The sequence below is a fragment of the Sylvia atricapilla genome, chromosome 6 (assembly GCF_009819655.1).
Source record: "Sylvia atricapilla isolate bSylAtr1 chromosome 6, bSylAtr1.pri, whole genome shotgun sequence".
Classification (NCBI taxonomy): domain Eukaryota; kingdom Metazoa; phylum Chordata; class Aves; order Passeriformes; family Sylviidae; genus Sylvia; species Sylvia atricapilla.
This window is the reverse complement of record NC_089145.1, coordinates 40,832,703-40,850,663: the sequence shown is the minus strand read 5'-3', so window position 1 is coordinate 40,850,663 and position 17,961 is coordinate 40,832,703. Positions and strand designations below refer to the sequence as shown.

Below are 17,961 nucleotides of genomic sequence, written 5' to 3'. Positions count from 1 at the left end.
CTCTTGCATCCATTTCCCTGTTCCAGCTTCTCATTGCTGTTGTTCCTGTAGTGCATCTGCTGTTCACAAACCTGATCCTGCAAGGCCCTGAGCACCTCTTCAGCCATGCAGAGCACCTCCTCTCCTGCCTTTAACACTGTGAAGAGGATGCTCTGCATTCTGCTGTGCTGGATCCAACACAGCAAACATTCCATCTTCCTGAACGCCTCTTGTGCTGTTTTTACTGAGAGCTCAGTAATAACAAGAGGAAATAGAAGATTCTCTGGCTATTCATGGCCACACCAGAAAGTATCTCTGGCTATTCTCCACCTGCCATTCAGGTCAAACTGTGACCTGCCCCTCCACAACTCTGCAGAAATACAACTGTTTCTGTGGGTATCTCATTCTGCACCCAAAGAACTGAAAATTAATGGAACTGACGCAGAAAGAAGAGAAAAAATTCAATATAGTGGAAAGTGATCTCCACTGCCTCTTGGCAAACTCCACATTACCTGGTACATTCAGTGGCCAGCTGACAGATGTTTTCCCACTTTTTCTGGAGCTCAGAAATAGTCTGCTGAATCTCTGGCTTATTTTTCTCATTTTTCAATATAGTTTCTCCTAGAGCCACCATGCTCTGTATTTTGGCCTCAGTTTCATCTCTGAGACTTGTGATTTCCTGTATTAAACAAGAAGCAGAAGCAGTGCATATATACAATTGTTTTTGCTTACAAAATAAAAGGTAGTACCATTATTTTTTTCATGCTTTTCACACTGCTGTTCAAGACAACAGAAGTCTTCTTCTAATATATTACATAGCTGACACAAACAGATCATCTAATTTTCAAAGTCTGTGACAATTAAGCTGATTTATTAATTATTCTCTACAAAGAAAACCCATATTGTGGTGACAAATAAAAAAATGCTCAAATGACAGAACTACAGGCTATGAGCAGTGACAGTATCTTTCAGGAGGTACTGACTCATCAAGCATTAGCTTGAGGTACAAGGTGAAAAAGGAATATATTCAACACAATACCTTTATCTGATTAATCCATTCGTCTGATGGCAACTCACTTCCCTGTGAACTCGTTTTATTAAGAGCGTCCTCAAGCTTTTTGATCCAGCAAGAAACATCCTGAACAAGGTCTTCAAAATTCTGTCCTTCCACTGGAAGTCTCTCAGTATTCCCTGCAATTTCACTGACACGTGTTGTCAGTGCATGGTACCTGCTAATGAGATTACTCGCTTCTGAAAGGGTTTCATATTCTGTCAGCCCAGCCTCCCTCAAGGAATTTGATAGCTGAACCAGGGAGTCAAATGGTTTCCTGAAAAATAATATATATATAAAAAAAAAATCAACATCTATTTGTTTTAACACCATGGAACAATCTTGTTTAGAAGACAGGCCAAAAAATCCAATACCTCTGCATTAGTAGTGTTTTATAGACATTTTCAAGTTCTGTATCATCTTTATTGATGTCTTTTACTTTTTGCTCCTGAGCAGAGAGCCATTCTTCCAAGGCCATGCTACTTTCTTCAAGGCTAAAGGAGGAATAAAATTGAGACTCAGGTCAAAATAAGAGGCACCACATGGCTAAAACCTGCTGGCAGCAATGTTTTGCTGAAAAATAAAATAAATACAAAATACAAAATAAAATAAATACAAAAAATAAAATAAATACAAATACAAAATAAATACAGTGACAAAATCAAGCAAAATTTTAAATATAAGCCTAACTTTAACTATTTCTGTTCATGTCACTGAAATTGTCCGTAGTTTCCATACAGGTCTGCTATGAAATTGAAAAAACGACCCACATGGAACATACAATAAAACATTTGATTAAAACAGCATCTTTTGTAAAAAGAAGGGTTTCTTGGCATTCCCTATGGCTGTTTAATAATGAATCATTTGATACCACTTGTGATTAAAATGTCAGACATAAGATTAGTTCCCTACCTACTGAGCTGCTGGAGAGAGGCACCAAGCTCCTTTTCCCTTTTCTGACATTTGGAGATCAACCTTTGCAGTTCTGCCTCTTGATCTCTCACACGACTGTTGAGGTGGTTAATGCTTGCTTTGGGCAAGTAAGGCTTCACTTTATTCAGTAAAGCTTTAACCTCTTGGATGTCTCTATCTCTGCCTTCAGCTGTTAGGAAGTGCTGAAAAAGAACACAAGCACAAGATGCATTTGTCAAATTTGCTGTCGTTTAACAGATATTTATGTTACAAGAGCTTTTCAGCTCCCTTCATCTCCACAGTATTTTTTTCCAGCAATTCCAGTTCCTGAAAAGGAATTTATGTTAATTTACAGTTTGCTGACTACTGCACATGTAAATGGAAAAGTTGCTGTTTGTAAAATAAGGAGAAAGTGGAATTGATGACTCGTTTTCTCTTCTCTACAGTACTGGTACACACTGAAACAGGAAAGCAGCACCCAAATCTAGCACTGACATCATTCTGTCTCCTTCTGCTGCTTAACTGTGATTGCTTCTTGCAGATGTTGTGGCTTTTCCATCTGTTTTCTGTTCATTTCGTCTGATTTGCAGAGAAAATCTTGCCACAACAAATTAAATGCAAATTTTTTCACATTTGAGTCTATTGAGGGTCAGAATTTCATGTTACTCTCTGCATATTTGACTTCCTGCAGCCTTGCACACTGAACAACTTGGTCAAGGTCCACTGATTTTCTTTAACTACTGTCCTGTCTCTCACTTGCCCAAGTTGTCTGACTTCATTCCATTAGATTTTACTTTCATTCCCTTTTTTTTCCTAATGCTTTAAGTTATACGATATGTTCTTTCAGCCTCCCGTTAAAAAACCACAGCAGTTGAATTCAATCCCAAGAATAGTCTCGTGGGTAAAAAGAGCAACACTTCAAAAACAAGCAGCTTTAGAAATTACAGTATTTTAATACTTTACCTTTAGCCTCTGTAGTCTTTCTTCCAGTATAGGTTTTGTTTCTGAAGGCTCAAAGCAGTCCTTCAGAGACAGCTGAGTGCTGCTGAACCAGTCATTAAAATTCTTGCACTGACCTGAAAAAAAAAAGGTACATTCCAATTTTTTTCACTAATTGCATTCTGTAAAAGAAAATCCTGTTTAACATGAAGATTTCAGACAATTTACAATTTCATTTATTAGTGCTACTGTCAAAGGTTGCTTTTTACTACAGAATATGTGACTGAAAATGCTGCAGTTCTTAGTTTTTTTAGCTATCATTAGCTGACAATCAACACACCTGCTCCCCAGGAACAGGCAAGTCTGTTATACACAGCAGTTTGGGTAAACAAGACTTGGAATAGCCTAGTGGAAACTCTTCTTATTTTCACAAAGACTAATACTATTTAAAAAACATTTGAAGACATGGGAATATCTTTGGGCCAAATTTCCCATCTGCATAATCTTGTGTCTGCTAAAAGCAAAGAATAATAACACTATTTATTCTTGCAACTAATTTTAAATAAAAAAATTACTGGGAAAAAATCAAAACACTGGATTTCTCTATTTTTAAATTAAATACTCTGACATCTGTTCCTGAATTATGCCTTACACTTCTTTTATCTATTTTTTTAAATGCAAAAATAAGAAACCAAATACTTTGATTCAGACTGAGTGGGTTGCTGGGATCAAAATCTGTTGTTCTGCAAATCTTTATCTTGTTCACAACCCTGAGACAGTTTGGGACATCAAAGCAGTTTCAGACACCTAACCAGTTAATTGCATAACCTTTAAGTCATTGTGGTGGTCAGTGCAAACCTGTAAAAGTAAATAATTTAAATGTGTTCACTTACGATTCAAAACACCCATAAAGTGATCTTGAAGCACATGTTTCTTGTTATTAAATAAATCTGTGACACATTTAAGCTGCTTATTTAATTCATCCACATCAGGACAATCTGTCTCTTCCTGGAGTAATGCCACAAGGTGTTCTTGTTGCAGAATTTTCTGGTGTATCTCCTGAGGTTAAAAAAAACCAAATCAACAAACAAAGCAGGAGAAGTTTCAAAAGTAAGTTTTGAAGGCCAAGCAGAAGTTTACCGTACAGAGTTGCTTTAGTACAAACTAGAGTTTTGCAAAAGGGTTCAGCCCTGCCTGTGTGTCAGAATAATTCCTTAAATTATGCTGGCATTAACAAGGCCATCAGTAAGTAGGTATAAGCACTAAGCTCTCCTTGAGCAGTGTGTATACACCTGTGTGCACACATAACTCCAGAGAATAGATATGTGAATAGTGCTATTGTATGTTCCAGGGCATATAATACTTACAAATTATAATGCCTCAGCTGCCATAGGCATTATTGCACCCCCTAAATTCCTTACTCTGTGTGTCAAGACCCCGTGGGCTGAAAGGTAGCTTAGTGGGAGCTAGAGAATTAATTAAAAACTCTTATCTTTCCTCCAGTGGCTGTGATTTCACTGGCCCAAACACTACAGGTCTGACATCCACAATGCAAACAACCCACTCACTACTCCACAGGAGGTTTAGGATAGCCTAAGCATGCAAGCTCGAGTTTCAGCAAATATTTAGCTGAAATTGTCTACTGGGAGCTCCCCTTGCAGTCAGGCTCAGGTGGCACAAAGGCATCCTCTGTATATTACCCAGTCTTGGAAAACAGACAACCCAAACAGGCACTACTTCTTGAACATATCTGGAGTGGCAATACTGCTGTTGTGGCCAGGATTAACAATTTCCAGCAGCTGCAAGGGTTAAATATATCTAATAATTCCAGTAAAAACAGGCTTTTCTTCCACGTTTCTGGCAGCTTAAGGAAATACTCATGCCAGGATCTTCACTTAAATTATTCCCGTAATCTACAAATTACACAGGATGAACACTTGACCAAAAGAGAAATTATAAATAAATGTATAAAATACACACAATCTGTGGCATGCTACCTCTAGTTTAGTAAAGATCTCTAAAGTGTCTGAAGGAGATAAAGCTTTGAGAAGTGATTCTGTCATTCCAATCTGTGTCTTGGCCAGATCAAGGTCTCCTTTCAGCTCTGCTGTATTCACGGTGGGTTCACCGGTCCCTCGCTTGGCTGACAAGAGCTCTTTTATTAGCTCCATTTTTTGCACAACAGATGATCTGATGACCTTAAAATTGGAAATAAATATACATCAGTTATACTGGATTGATTTTCCCAGAACATTACAAAAATCTATGATATCCAAAAAAGGAAATTAAGTAATCCGAAGCCCAGACATTTCAATTACAGTTTGTTTCGATTTGTTTCCCTCCCACTCCAGAAATTGAAAAACATTTAAGTTCTGCTTTTCTGAGGTGGAGTGATGTCAGTTTATCTTTATTAGCATTTTTACTGGTGCTGTTTTATTTGGCAATCTCTCCAGTGCCTACTCTGAGTTGGATAAAGGCCTTACAGGAGCTACGGCTGCCATGAAAAAGAGAGAGGGAGGCCGCTCTCTATGTAACACACTCCCCTGCAGTGATTCCACTGGGGGAAATTCCCCACAATGACCCAAAAAAAGGCCAGCAGAGAGGCTGGGAGCTCTGGCTCAAGACTATTCACTCAGGAGAGCCTCATCCTTGACTTGCCTGACGCAGCAGCTGTGGGGGTCACAGGGTAGAACACCACCCCAGGGACCCAGGGTGCCCTCAAGGAGCACAGCACACACACCACAAGGTTGCTGAGTCCTTCCCTAAGCTCCTTAGATCACTTTACCCAGTGAAACTCCTCCAAGCTCACTGCCTGCTGAGGATAAACACAGAAATAGCTAAACACGGTCAAGCTCAAGGTGCATTTGACAGGCACCGTGAGAGGGTGATTACAGAACTGCTACAGGAACAAGGTAAGCCAACACGGTCTTAAACAAGAATTTATTCTTTGCTGTGTGAAGCTAACATAGAAAGATGAAGATTTCCTTGTGATACCCCCAATGGAAAACACCACAGTAAACATCACTCTCTGCAAGAAACTCCACATTACCAAGCCACATTAAGCTATGTCCAGGTAAAGGTAGAGTTTTGAAATCGTCAATCACTACAGCTGAGTTCCTGGGATCCCCAAAGGAGTAATGAGGTCCATTGTGCCCTGCTGTTGCCCAACAACTAAACACCAGATATCGCTGACATCAGCTCTTTGGGCAGGCCCCAGGGCTTAAAAAGGCACAGAAGTGAGAAAGACCTTTGTATTTAAAATGACAAGATTGGGTGTAACAACCTCTAACAGCCTGAGAGATGCAACAAAGGAAATACCACTGCCCACTGGCAACAAAATGCCTCCAACTCTCCCTGAGTAGATATATGTAAAACCAGTAACTGCTTGAGGCAAAGGCGATATTAGAAGCAGGACTGTAGCAAGAAGTACTGGTGTTATCAGCTGGAAAAGCTTCTCTGTACCTGTAGCTCCAATGGAGCTTCATTACTATTCAGAAGTTCTTCTATCTCAGCCACCGTGTTGTCGAATTGTTGGAGTTTCTTCTCTTGGACTCGTAAGCATGCCTAAAGGTGGAAAAAACACATTGCTAACTGTGCTTCCCTCCAAATTAAATCTCCGTGTTTATGTCAGAAAATTATATTAAAATATTCTGATTATGCATTTTGGCATAAATAGGTGGCACAATTTGGTCATTTCCTGATTTTCATTTTAGCAATTAAGCACTTTTTGTATTCGAGTCAGAAACATCCTTTTTCTCAGCAAAGCAGCTGATAATGCAAATCTAGCAGATATTTAAGAATCTTAATTATTTTGCTTCAAGTAAATTTGCTGGAAAATAATTTTAATTTTGCATTTATGTCTTGCTGCTTCTACTAAAAGGGGTATTCTCAGAAGTCACAGACTTTAAGTCAAGAATTGGCATGTGGTGGCATGTGCTTTGGTATGGAAGTGATAAAATACAACACATGCTGTAAGCACTTTTTAAATGTAAATTCTATGCATATGAAAAGACCTCCACTCATCTGAATGTATTTTGGAACAAGTCAGTAATGTAAAGGTAAAATGTCAGCTTCAACTTATGATAATGACATTGTTTCATATTCCCAAATCGATATTCCAAGCTCCCTGAGGACAAAGCCTTCCTTTTGTAGTGTCTGTAAAAGCAATCATCAAACCCCATTAATGTGCTGCAGCCCTTAAAATGCAGCCCTTGCATTTGCATACAGGCTACAGGGGAAAGCAGAACTTCTCTCACATTATTTATACTGAAATTATCCTTAAATACACAGTCCAATAATTCAGTGCTCTGTTCTTTTGTGACAGGCTCCCGGAAAACACATGCAGCAGTGCTCTGCTGGGTGCTCACAAAGGACCCTGGGTCTCAACCCTGTGTAATGTGATACACATTGCAACAGTTGGGGGGTCGTTTTGGAATTAACATAAATGCAGAGATGTTTCAGGACCAACAAAAAAAAAAAAAAAAAAAAAAAAAAAAAAAAAAAAAAAAAAAAAAAAGAAGCAATAATAAACTGACAAATGAACCTGATACCCTCTGCCCTTGAATTTGTTTTGCAAAAATTCAAATGCATTGGGTTCAGTTTTCTCTCCTTCTATTCTGCTTTATAATAGTTGCTCATGAGAATATGGTTTCTGTGTCTCCTGCCCTCTTCTCCCTCCTCTTTTGAGATTTATGTCTCAGAAGGAAGCAGCAGAATAACCTCAGTGCAGCTACCTCCAGCACAGCCCTTCCTAAGGTGGAGCAAAGTCATACTGGGGGCAGGGTCACATCATGCTGGACTTGAGCAGTTTCCAGGTAACAAAATGGCCCTAAAGATGCATTTTCCAGCTGGTGCATTTTTTACTGGAGACTCCATTGACCTAAACTACTCCAGGAAAATTCTGACAATACAATGGTAGAGACAAAAATGATGTGACAACATGGCCACTGCTGTACAGTGGATATGCCACTGTCTCCTAGTGAAGATCCATACACGAAGAGCACCTTGGTTTTTTACTGCTCTGCAAATTAAAACAAATGAGCAGTGCTAACAGTAGGAGGAAAGCTGCAAACAACCATAATAAAAACCAGGCCATTTGTAGTTTGTAAACACTGAGGAAAAACTACCTGCGAATTTTCAAACAAGAGGGTATGTGATATATTTATGTCTCAAGCAGGAAATTATTTTTGCTTAGTAGACACTGGTTATGACTACAATGAAGCAGCACAGCAGGATCATTGTAGCTCTAAAGTTAGAAAATAAAATATTCTCCCCCATACATGAAGCTTTCAATGGCACAGACCTAATGCATGTGCTTCTACACCCAGCTGCACCCTGATACAGAGAACTAATGTTATAATCTGTGCCAAAGGGGCATGGGCAGCCCAGGCTCTGCTGCTGCCTGCCACGGTGCAGCCCCTGGAGATGCTCAGCAGCCACTCTCTGTTGAGGCTACAAAAAGTGAGGAACACACTGGCACAAGGGGAAAATAAACCACCTCTGAAACCTCTCCTTGAGCTGTGCTTTGCCCAGCTGTCCCAGAGGCTCCAGCAGCTTCAATGACAGGCCACTTCTACCTGGAAAACTAATCATTAGCCTGTACACACTCTTTTCTTTCTTCTCTGTGCACCGCTGTACTCCAGGCTACAGCCTTACAGGCCTTCTCTTTGCTCCATCTTTGTACAGCACAACACAGCATCTGCAGTGTTGCATTGATTGAAAACCATTTATTACACATACGCACTATCTGTGTATTAGTTTCCAAGATCTGTATTCCCAAATAAAGGCAACATCCTCAGTGAAACCACCCATGCAGATACAGCTGCAAATGTTACCATTTCCTCCGCTGGTATTTCTATGTGATGTGCATGTTTCTAGCCCACAGCCCACATCACTGTAGTATAAAGGAAAGGTAAAATTTCCCATTTGAATTACCTTCAGCTGAGTGAGGTCCTCCTCAGTCAGGCAATGGTCTTCTACATTCTTGAGCTCTGCATTTGCCCACGCATCAATTGCGCCAGATAAGTCCAGGAGTTTGTCCCACAAAGCCAGAGCTCTTCCCAAATTATCACAGTAGTTTTCAGTCTTTTCATTGATCTACCATTAGATTGATAGACAGAAGACACACAGAGATTTCAAAAACCATTGAGTTATATTCTAAAATCAAAAGCAGCACAATAAAATCAGAGCGAGATGAAACCACCCACAAAAACAAGAGCGGCAAAGGGGGGAAAAAAAAATCTCGTGTCTTCACAGTAAACTGGTCATGGAGAAGATATTTAAATCCCTGCCACACATGTCACCAAACATACCAATCACAACAGCAGCTTGCCAGTTTTAAGGCAGGTTTAGGAAGGAGCCTTGCTCATTAATGTTTATCTACTCCCAGTAAATACCATTTAATCTCAGTATTGATGCACTGCTTAGATCGACAGTGGCGAACATTTCTCACCAAAAGCAGCAGTACTGTAATTTTCCACATTGTCTCCGAAGTCTAAATCCATAGAAGTTGTTATGGAAGCTTATAGATTCATGCAGAAAGCACAAATATTGCCTTTCTGCATTTCCTAGAATTGTTTACTGCCAAGGAGTACTGACAATATGAACTACCTGAGAGATCAGAAACTGCTCTGATAAACACTTGGACTTATCTCTTAAGAATCTCTGCCATATTGCACTTAATTTATTCGAAATATTACACCCACGTCAGAATCAATTACTATAATGCATAACAGATAAGACCACCCTGATAATTTACTTTTTACATACATCCAGCCATCTGTCCACAATAATGTTAGCCTCATTCTCGAACGGAGGCTCCTCAAAGCTTCTCATTTTATTCAGCTGGAATTGCAGGTTTTTGCAGATCTGATTTATTTTGTCTACATCTTCAGAGTGATCATTAAATTCCTCTTTTGCCTCTTCAATCTGTGAAAAAGACCACATATTTGCTTATAATTGTTTATTCAGCAAAATATTTTTAACTGATTTGCTAGGAGTTTTTTGCTTAGAGAAACAACAACATTACATAAAATAATCTGTTTTATACAGTATGATGAGACTAGGAATGCATCCTGTGTTGTTATAGCCCTTCCATGCTGACAAGAATATTTCCCTATTAGAAATCCATATCATTCTGTTATTGGCTGCAGAACAGCTGAGTGGGAATACGGATAATTTATTTCTATGAGAGCCAAAACCATGGTTTGCTTTTAAAGTCCTAAGTGTCAGATCCAAGGGGACCATACATTCACACACAGAACCTTGATTACAGAGATAAACAATGCACAGTGTGATAATCAGCCGAGATACTACTACAACTCTAAAATACAACCTGCATTTGATCCCCAGGTTTTTTTATTTATCTATTTACAAAAAAAGGCTTAGACACTACTTAAACACAGACACTATCAAATATGTCACTGTCAGAAACGGAAACGTCCCTTTCTCCTGCTTTCTATTTAAACAGCAAGCTGCTTCTTTGTGTTTAACTGGAATGTCAGTGTTTACAAACATGGCAGCTTCCTGGAAAAAAGAAACACTGACCTCTAGCGCTAGGCACTTGAATGTTAACAGCTCTCTCCTTATTTCCCACAGACATCCTGGGAAATTGCATCTTCCCATACCAATCCTGCCGGGCACTGAGCTCGGGGAAGGGATGGCAGAGCTGCTCTCACAAACCAGAACAAAGCAGAGGACTTTCCCTGCTATTATTTCGTATAATTCTATATAACAAATCATCAGCACTCAAGGACATGCCTGTACTGCAGCACAGCAATTTCATTCCACAGCTCTGGGAGTGGGAATGGCACGGCTGGGGGTGAGGAGGGAGGGCTGCTCCCAGAGAGGGGTCCCCATACAAGCAGGGGCTGGGACACGCAGGCAATGCTCCCTTTGCAGCAGCAGCCCAGGTGATACAAGGTGCCCCAAGTCTCCCTGGTGGGGGACCAAGAAGAGACCCTGCCTCAGCTAAAGGGGGCTGGCACAAGCAGACACCATCCCACTGCCTGAGGAGAACACCACTTAAGTTCCTTCTTAAATTTAACCAGCCCAGGCACTGCCTGAGAGTAAACACTCCTGGATGCTGTGGGTGCTGCCTCATCAGAAAGCCTAAAAATAGGATCTGAAAAAACAGTTACATAACCCAGGATACGTGAAACCTGTGCAGTAAAATGGTCATGATGGACATGCTGCAGTTCACTAGTCTGTTAACCATGGACAACTAGACTCAGCAGCTGTATTCATTTAGCCAAGAAGTTGGCTGTCACACTTCAGACTGAAAAGGTGGAAAACTTTAAACTAAATGAAGGGGTGTCCAGCAGTACCTGCTCATTCAGTATGAGTAGCTCATCAAGTAATGTAAACCTACTGGAAATAAATTTAATTGCTGTCACAGATAGCTTGGAGCAAAAGGACAGGACTTAATCTCATCTTCATACTAGATCTCAGTTCTTCCACAAGGTTTGGTTTTGGTTTTTTAATCCTTGTTCATTAACAAGACTTCGATTCACTATGAAAAAACAGACTTAAATCTCCTCGAAACAAAAATATGGAGTCTCTAAATGTATTTTGGAAGACAAAGTGAAAGCAAGGCCTTAATATCTGCCTTGAAGGCTGAGGGTTCATGGGCAACCCTGCATCTGCATGCTCACCTTTCCATTAAGTTCTTGTTATACTACTCACCTTTGCTATTATTCTGTTCAAATTCTCCTTCCCCATGTAAGAAGTTTGCTGGGAAAGCACAATCTCCTGTTTCTGGATGATGCTGGTCAGACTCGTTTTGCAGCTTTGATACTGCTTCAGGAGCTCCAGAACCCTTGCACACTGCTCCTGGCTATTAAAAAGAGATGTATTATTTATGGCCTAAGCCTAAACCTGCAGCCTCAATCTCCTGTCTGCTTCCTTCTCCTATATTCACACACGTGGGGAGTTTGACAACTGTGTTTAGATGAGAGAAAAGGAGTGATGAACTGTACCAGTCTTAAATCCTGCAATAATGTGTGATACCTGTGTGGTATCCAGACAATTTCTGGAATCAGGAATGCCCTTTACCATCATGTCTCTGATCCACATTTAACTGTGGTGAGCAGTTGTGTTCCGACAATCCCCTCCACCACAAAGGTGAGCTCAGTCACCAGTAAACTGAAATACCACGTGCAGCAGATCTCACAGCAGTTTGGATGCTGGACATCAGCCCATCCTTCAGTGGGGTATGAAAACAGGTTACTCCCACCTGTGCAAGCCATGAGAATTAACCAGAACTGTGCCAGTCCATGCAACGCCTCTGGGCATCTTCAAAAACCCTATCTGAAGCACAAGATGCCCTGAGCAACCAACCACAGCCTTTCCCAATCCCACTCTCACAGAGTTATCAGATCAAGCCCCCTTTATTTTGCTGCATAAGAGACCATGTTCCCAGCTGTCCCTTTCCATTTGTTTCAGTTTGTCTTTTATTTTTCAATGTGCTGGCAGGAAATTCACAGCAAATATAGAAGATGCAGCAGCCAGGCTTTTATTCTGGATGCCAGTTAAGTCCAACACATCCCTGCATACCTGCTAAATGATGAGACTGTGATGTTTTTAAAAAAATGCAAAATTCACGAGCTTTGGCTGCGAACTTCCATGTGCAATTCTTGGTTTAAAGATAAAGTTTATGTCATCACATAACTATGGTTATATGTCACATAACAATGGTAACATCTGCCACTGTACCTTTAAGGTATGGTGTAGGGCTTTTTTTCAGTTTGATTTCACAAGCAAACTTCTTACCTGAACAACACTACTTTAAAATGCAATTTTCCTCCTTACCATTCAGCAAGCAAGAGCTTTGTATCCTCCCATAACCTCTCTGTAACTCTGCACTGCTCATTTGCTTCCTCTGCTTTCTCCTCATTGATCTGTGGGAGCTTATTAGCAATTTCTTGCATAGGTTTCATTTCAGCAGCAGCACGATCCAATTCCTTTTCCAATTCTGTTAATGATTTTATCCTTTATTAGAAAAAAATAAAATACAGCCTTATATTAAAGTAAGCCTTTGATTTGGTTCACAATGTGATTATTAAGTTCCGCAGAAATTCATCCTGAGCTCCAAATATTGTATTAAATGACATCATAAAAAGTCTAATTTGATCTTCAATTCATGTAATCTGACACAGGCCTTCAAATGAGTTATGCTGACTGTGAGAAAATAATCCAAATTCTGAAGGGCAGTTGGGTGTGTATGAACACAGTGAAATTAATGTTTTATTAAAAAGCAAGTGCAGTCTGTCCATCTTACACAGCAGAGTTTGAGATCAGATGCATCAGTGCCCAGCAAGGTGACCCTGTCTGACAATTTTCTTACTGAAAACTAAGATCACAATAACCAATCTCCTATCTTTCCTTCCTCAATGCTACTTAAAACACACATATATATGAGTTTGAAAGGAAAAAAAAAATCAAAACTGAGGTGGTTTCCTTTTTTAGGCTGTGATGGAACAAATACAACAAACTCACAGCTTCTGTCAATGTTCCACAGATACTTCAAATTTCAGTGCTCTCCTGCAGAGGGGACCCAAGGTGACTCCATCGAAATTAAGATATTAAAAGAGCTTTAAAAAATAATTCACCTTTTGTGAATAGCTGGAACTGTTGGATCCTTCAAACCTATTTTGTCAATTCTGTCACGTAGATCCTGAATGCTTTTAAGGAGTTCACTGTTTTTTCTGGAAAGTGTCTCGTATAAATCTTTTTCTTCTGTGAGCACCTGCTCACTTGAGGGATCACGAATTGCATTTAGCTCTTGAGATAAAGTCCCAACAAGTTTTCTACAGCAAGTCTTTCTCCCACATTCAGCATCTTCCAAACAGGTATTAGCAGTCTTCAGGCGTTCATCCAAACACTCAGCCTCTTCTGCCAGATGAGAAACTTCTCGTGCAGCCTCTCTCAAAGCTTTTCCCTGTATCTCAGGTCGATCTGGGGGACATTTGATGGCAGACTGGATCTTCCTCAGGGAGGCCATAAAAGCTTCCAGATCTTTAATGACTGCCTCACGGAGCTGCATTTTACATCTCCTTTCTTCCAGCTGGTTTTGACAGTAAATCATAATTTTGCTTATAGCTTGCACATCTACTGGATTTAATTCATCCCTTGCTGAACTGTCTAGGTGTTCCAATTTTTTGCACTCTTCAATCTGACTTAATATGGATCTCTGCAGTGCCTGAAATTTAGGGAATGACCAGAAGTGTTAGCAAGTGAAAGAAAACATATATCCTCCATTCAAGCTGAGCCTATGACTGAAAAACAACTTATAATAGCAGTAAAAAAGTATGCTGAACAGGGTGGTTAAGATAGAAAATCTATTCTGGATGTCAGTGGAGAGAAGGAAAAAGAAGAAAATCAAATAAAATGGTATTCTACACACAGGAAATTTGATCAGCACTACAGAAAGCTCAAGACTCCTTCCAGCAATCAGACAAGAAGGACAGAAAGATGATGATAGTCCTGGGACTGAAAGCAGCAGGCTCTCACAGCAGGACATCAGTCAGAGCACAGGCAGGCACAGAGATATTTATTACTCTGCCATCTTTTCAGTTCTTTATGCTATACTTTTGGAGCAGACTTCCATGCATATAAAAATCTCTTGGTGCAGCCTGCAGGCTCTCTGGTTAGAGCCCTCAAAGAGCAGCATATCTGGATTGTGAAAGCCCAGCTGTGCAGAGAGCTGGGCAAAAATTCTGGGTCCTTGCAGCCAAAACTGGTCAGACAGAACACACATGCCCTCTGCCCTACAGCCTGAGAGACCTAAATCCTCTTTCATTGGAGAGCAAGAGCAGACAAATGCAAACTTTCAGTTCTGTGTAGCTGTCAGTGCGCTCAACCCAGAGGGCAAGCCAAGAATAAAACCGAATTCACCCTGCCCAGTGGACCAGGGCCTGGGCCTCAGATACTGATAGCAAGTGAACAACTACTGCACCCACACTGAGCTTCCAAATCCATCTGAGCTGCGCTCAGATTCTGCAGCAGATGTCACACAGGCTAGCTTGGCTGAGCTCATAAATTAACAGTACATTATGTGCACAACTCCACAAAGTGATATAAGGCCAGCTGGGAACACCACAAATCTGCATCAAAAGAAGGTCCTAATCCACAATGAAACGTTCACAACAATGGGTTACAGCAGAACCTACTGAGGGCCCCTGGTCTACAGGACCAATGATGTTTAAAACACAAGGACTAAAATGCTGTAACAGATTTTAGAAGGTCTGGCAAGTCTTGTCAGCAGCCCCAGCCTCCTGAGTGAAAATCCCATTAAGTTGTCTACTTCCTAGATATTAAAACCTATCCTTGCTAGGGTGTGGTCTCTCTTCCCTTACCATCAGCTCACTACGAGCAGCGTCACTGTTCTTCAGATTAACCTGGTGGATGTACTCTCTCTTCAGCCAATCATCTAATCTTTGACAGAGAATGATGGACTCATTTTCTATTGGAAAAATAACTTCTGCAGCAGTTCTTATAGAGTTCATTCTACAAGAAAAGTAACAAAACATGAACTGGGAAAGCAAGCAAGAAAACACACTCAATATTTTTAAGCACAAAAATAATTTTGTAACTGTCAAACAGATCTAATCCTCCCCCTCCTGAGGTCAGATGAGTTTTTCTCTGATTACAGACAAAAGCAATGTGAATCACCGTGAATGTCACCAAAAGATGAAAGGAAATAACAGCAATATATGGGAATATTGTACAGTTATGTTAAAAGATACGTTTCTCTTCTTCTTGGGGAGACTCACATTATCTTCCGTGTGTATATGAATAAAGAAAAACTAGGACCAGCTTAATTTTTTGCAATGAAGAAAAGCTGCAATGTGCAGCTATTTTCTGCAACACACACTGTTCCCTTCAGAACACACACAATTAGTCACTATTCCTCAGCTACTATCATAAAGTGTTATTTTATACCTGGTAGTTATAATATCCTGAAGTTCTTTCCATTCACCTTGTAGCTTGTTTCTTGCTTCAGAGAGAGCAGCCTGCTGCACTTCACTCACAAGATTTTCTAAGGAAGATAAGATGTTTTCCAATTGTGTCCAAGCAGAACTGATTTCCTTGTCTATTAATACCTAGAAGACAAGCAGTTCTAATGCATTAATAAGATCTTGTATTTCTCAATAGACAGTTCATAAAACTACAGTCATAAGAATGTCTATAAAAACAGTGAAAACATCATCTGAAACTAAGAGTATCTATTGCCTTTTTTTCCCCTTCAAGACCCAATTTTTAGCTGCATGCAAACCTCCAGCAACTTTTTATGCTGATAATTTCCACATCAGATATCTGCCTTGGCTACATTTTATAAAAGTTTCAATAAAGAACAGGCCAGGCATTCTTACTACAAGAATGAAAATATCTCCACCTAGCTATGCTCAGAAGAAAAACAAATGTCAAACTGAACCAAGTTCTGAGATTCTTGAGAAGGCTTTGTAGTCCTTCCAAAAAAGGCCGTGAAAAATTGCAGCAATAAACTTTTCAACATCAACTCTGTGCCTTTTGTTGATGCCTTAAGGATCTCACAAACCTAAGCAAGTTACGTGTATCCTGGAACAGTTCCATTCTGCACAAACACCATTTGGTGGTTCAACTCTGATGATTCTTGCAGCCCTGGCCATCTCTGCTAACAAAAAAAAAACCTCCTTTCTGCAGTTTTGTTTTGGGTTTTTTTCCCATTACACCTATTTTAGCCTGCAGATAACAAACCCAGAACCACCAATTTCTTCCTTCAGCAACACCTGCAAAACTCCACTGCTAGGCAGCAATGCAGTTCTGCTGAATTCTAAATCTTTGATTTCGCTTATTCTAATACATCTGGTTGCAGGGATGCTGCTTTTCCCTTGGCAATGTACGGAACAGAAAAGTGAGTGCCCTACATGACAAAATAACAATTCAGGCATCAGGTATATTTTTAAAAGATGAATACTTGCCTCTAGTTCAAGCAGCTTACTCAGAAGGCATGAAGTGCTTTTTAATTCATCATTAAAGTCAGATGCTACTTTATCTCTGCTGAGTTGCAGAAGCTCCTCCAGGTTATTTCTTTGTGTATTAAAGCTAAGGAAAGATGTAAACACTTTCAGAGACAATACTACTTTTAAATAAATGGAACATCTCGGGGTATGGGACTTACTGACCAATAGAGTACCATAAAAAAGCGCATAATCCATTGTAGATAGATATTTTATTTAAGTCCAAAATAAATGAATAATGCATAAATGAGCAACATATTAAAGAGATTGCTCATATGACTAGTTTTCAAGTCTAAATGCCAGCCTGCATTCTCTAAACTCAGTTTTATGAATGTAAAAATGTCGGTTCTCTAAAAAACTTGACACATTTCTATATTTTGCAGTATTTGAAGTTATTAGTAAGGCAGATGCAGACTTTCCTAGCCCAAGAAATTAAGTAAAACTTCATAGCTAAAAGTGTTCTTGCTACAAAATCCTAATGTTCAAAGCATTTAGTTACTGTAGTGCTTCCTTATCAACTACAAATCAACATTCAGTAAACTGCAGTAGAAAAAAGAACAGGGTTCTGCATAGCAAAAGTGCACCTTATGTTTGGTACATTCAATTAATTTGTGAGTTAATTTGTCTAGCATAGCATCATATCTTAACAACCATGCATTTTTTCCTTTAAAAATTACCTCTCTAACAAAGTTGGCATGGCCAGATCACCGTCTTCCTCAAACTTATTTGCACAGCTTTCTCCATTGTGGTGTTTCACATCTGGTTCCAAAACTGTATCTGCAGCAGGTCTTGAGGTCTGAATAAAAACACCAAGGGTGACAGTGACCTCCACATCATTCTGTGTAATACACAGCAAAGCTAACAGACATCTGTGAGCTCCTGAAGGAAGGTATTGCTTGATACATCCCAAGGGAGATGAGAGATACCATTCATGAACACAAGATGTGTTTAAACTTAGTCATGAACCCAAAAAGCAAATTTCAGAATACTTGCAGCCAGCTCATTCCTTCTTTTCATAGATACAGACAAACACCTCCAACTCTTCACTAGTCCCTCTCTCTCTGTCCTCTGAAAATTGTTCAC

At 39.9% G+C, this 17,961-nt stretch overlaps 1 protein-coding gene across 2 annotated transcripts in view; it reads right to left on the bottom strand.

The window, feature by feature from the left end:
• The window catches only part of SYNE2 (spectrin repeat containing nuclear envelope protein 2), a 166,785-nt gene that overhangs the window by 107,143 nt on the left and 41,681 nt on the right, over nt 1-17,961 (bottom strand). The window contains exons 25-41 of one of the 2 annotated variants that reach the window (XM_066321631.1): nt 17,556-17,674; nt 16,840-16,963; nt 15,821-15,981; nt 15,235-15,385; nt 13,489-14,078; nt 12,689-12,868; nt 11,564-11,714; nt 9,650-9,808; nt 8,816-8,977; nt 6,344-6,445; nt 4,879-5,079; nt 3,775-3,940; nt 2,906-3,018; nt 1,943-2,145; nt 1,405-1,524; nt 1,019-1,307; nt 492-658 (exon numbers count right to left, since the gene is read on the bottom strand). In XM_066321631.1, the coding sequence (XP_066177728.1) occupies nt 492-658; nt 1,019-1,307; nt 1,405-1,524; nt 1,943-2,145; nt 2,906-3,018; nt 3,775-3,940; nt 4,879-5,079; nt 6,344-6,445; nt 8,816-8,977; nt 9,650-9,808; nt 11,564-11,714; nt 12,689-12,868; nt 13,489-14,078; nt 15,235-15,385; nt 15,821-15,981; nt 16,840-16,963; nt 17,556-17,674 (3,158 nt within the window). Of the gene's footprint in view, nt 1-491; nt 659-1,018; nt 1,308-1,404; nt 1,525-1,942; nt 2,146-2,905; nt 3,019-3,774; nt 3,941-4,878; nt 5,080-6,343; nt 6,446-8,815; nt 8,978-9,649; nt 9,809-11,563; nt 11,715-12,688; nt 12,869-13,488; nt 14,079-15,234; nt 15,386-15,820; nt 15,991-16,839; nt 16,964-17,555; nt 17,675-17,961 lie in introns of those variants that run through there. The other variant, XM_066321630.1, reaches the window with a different exon arrangement.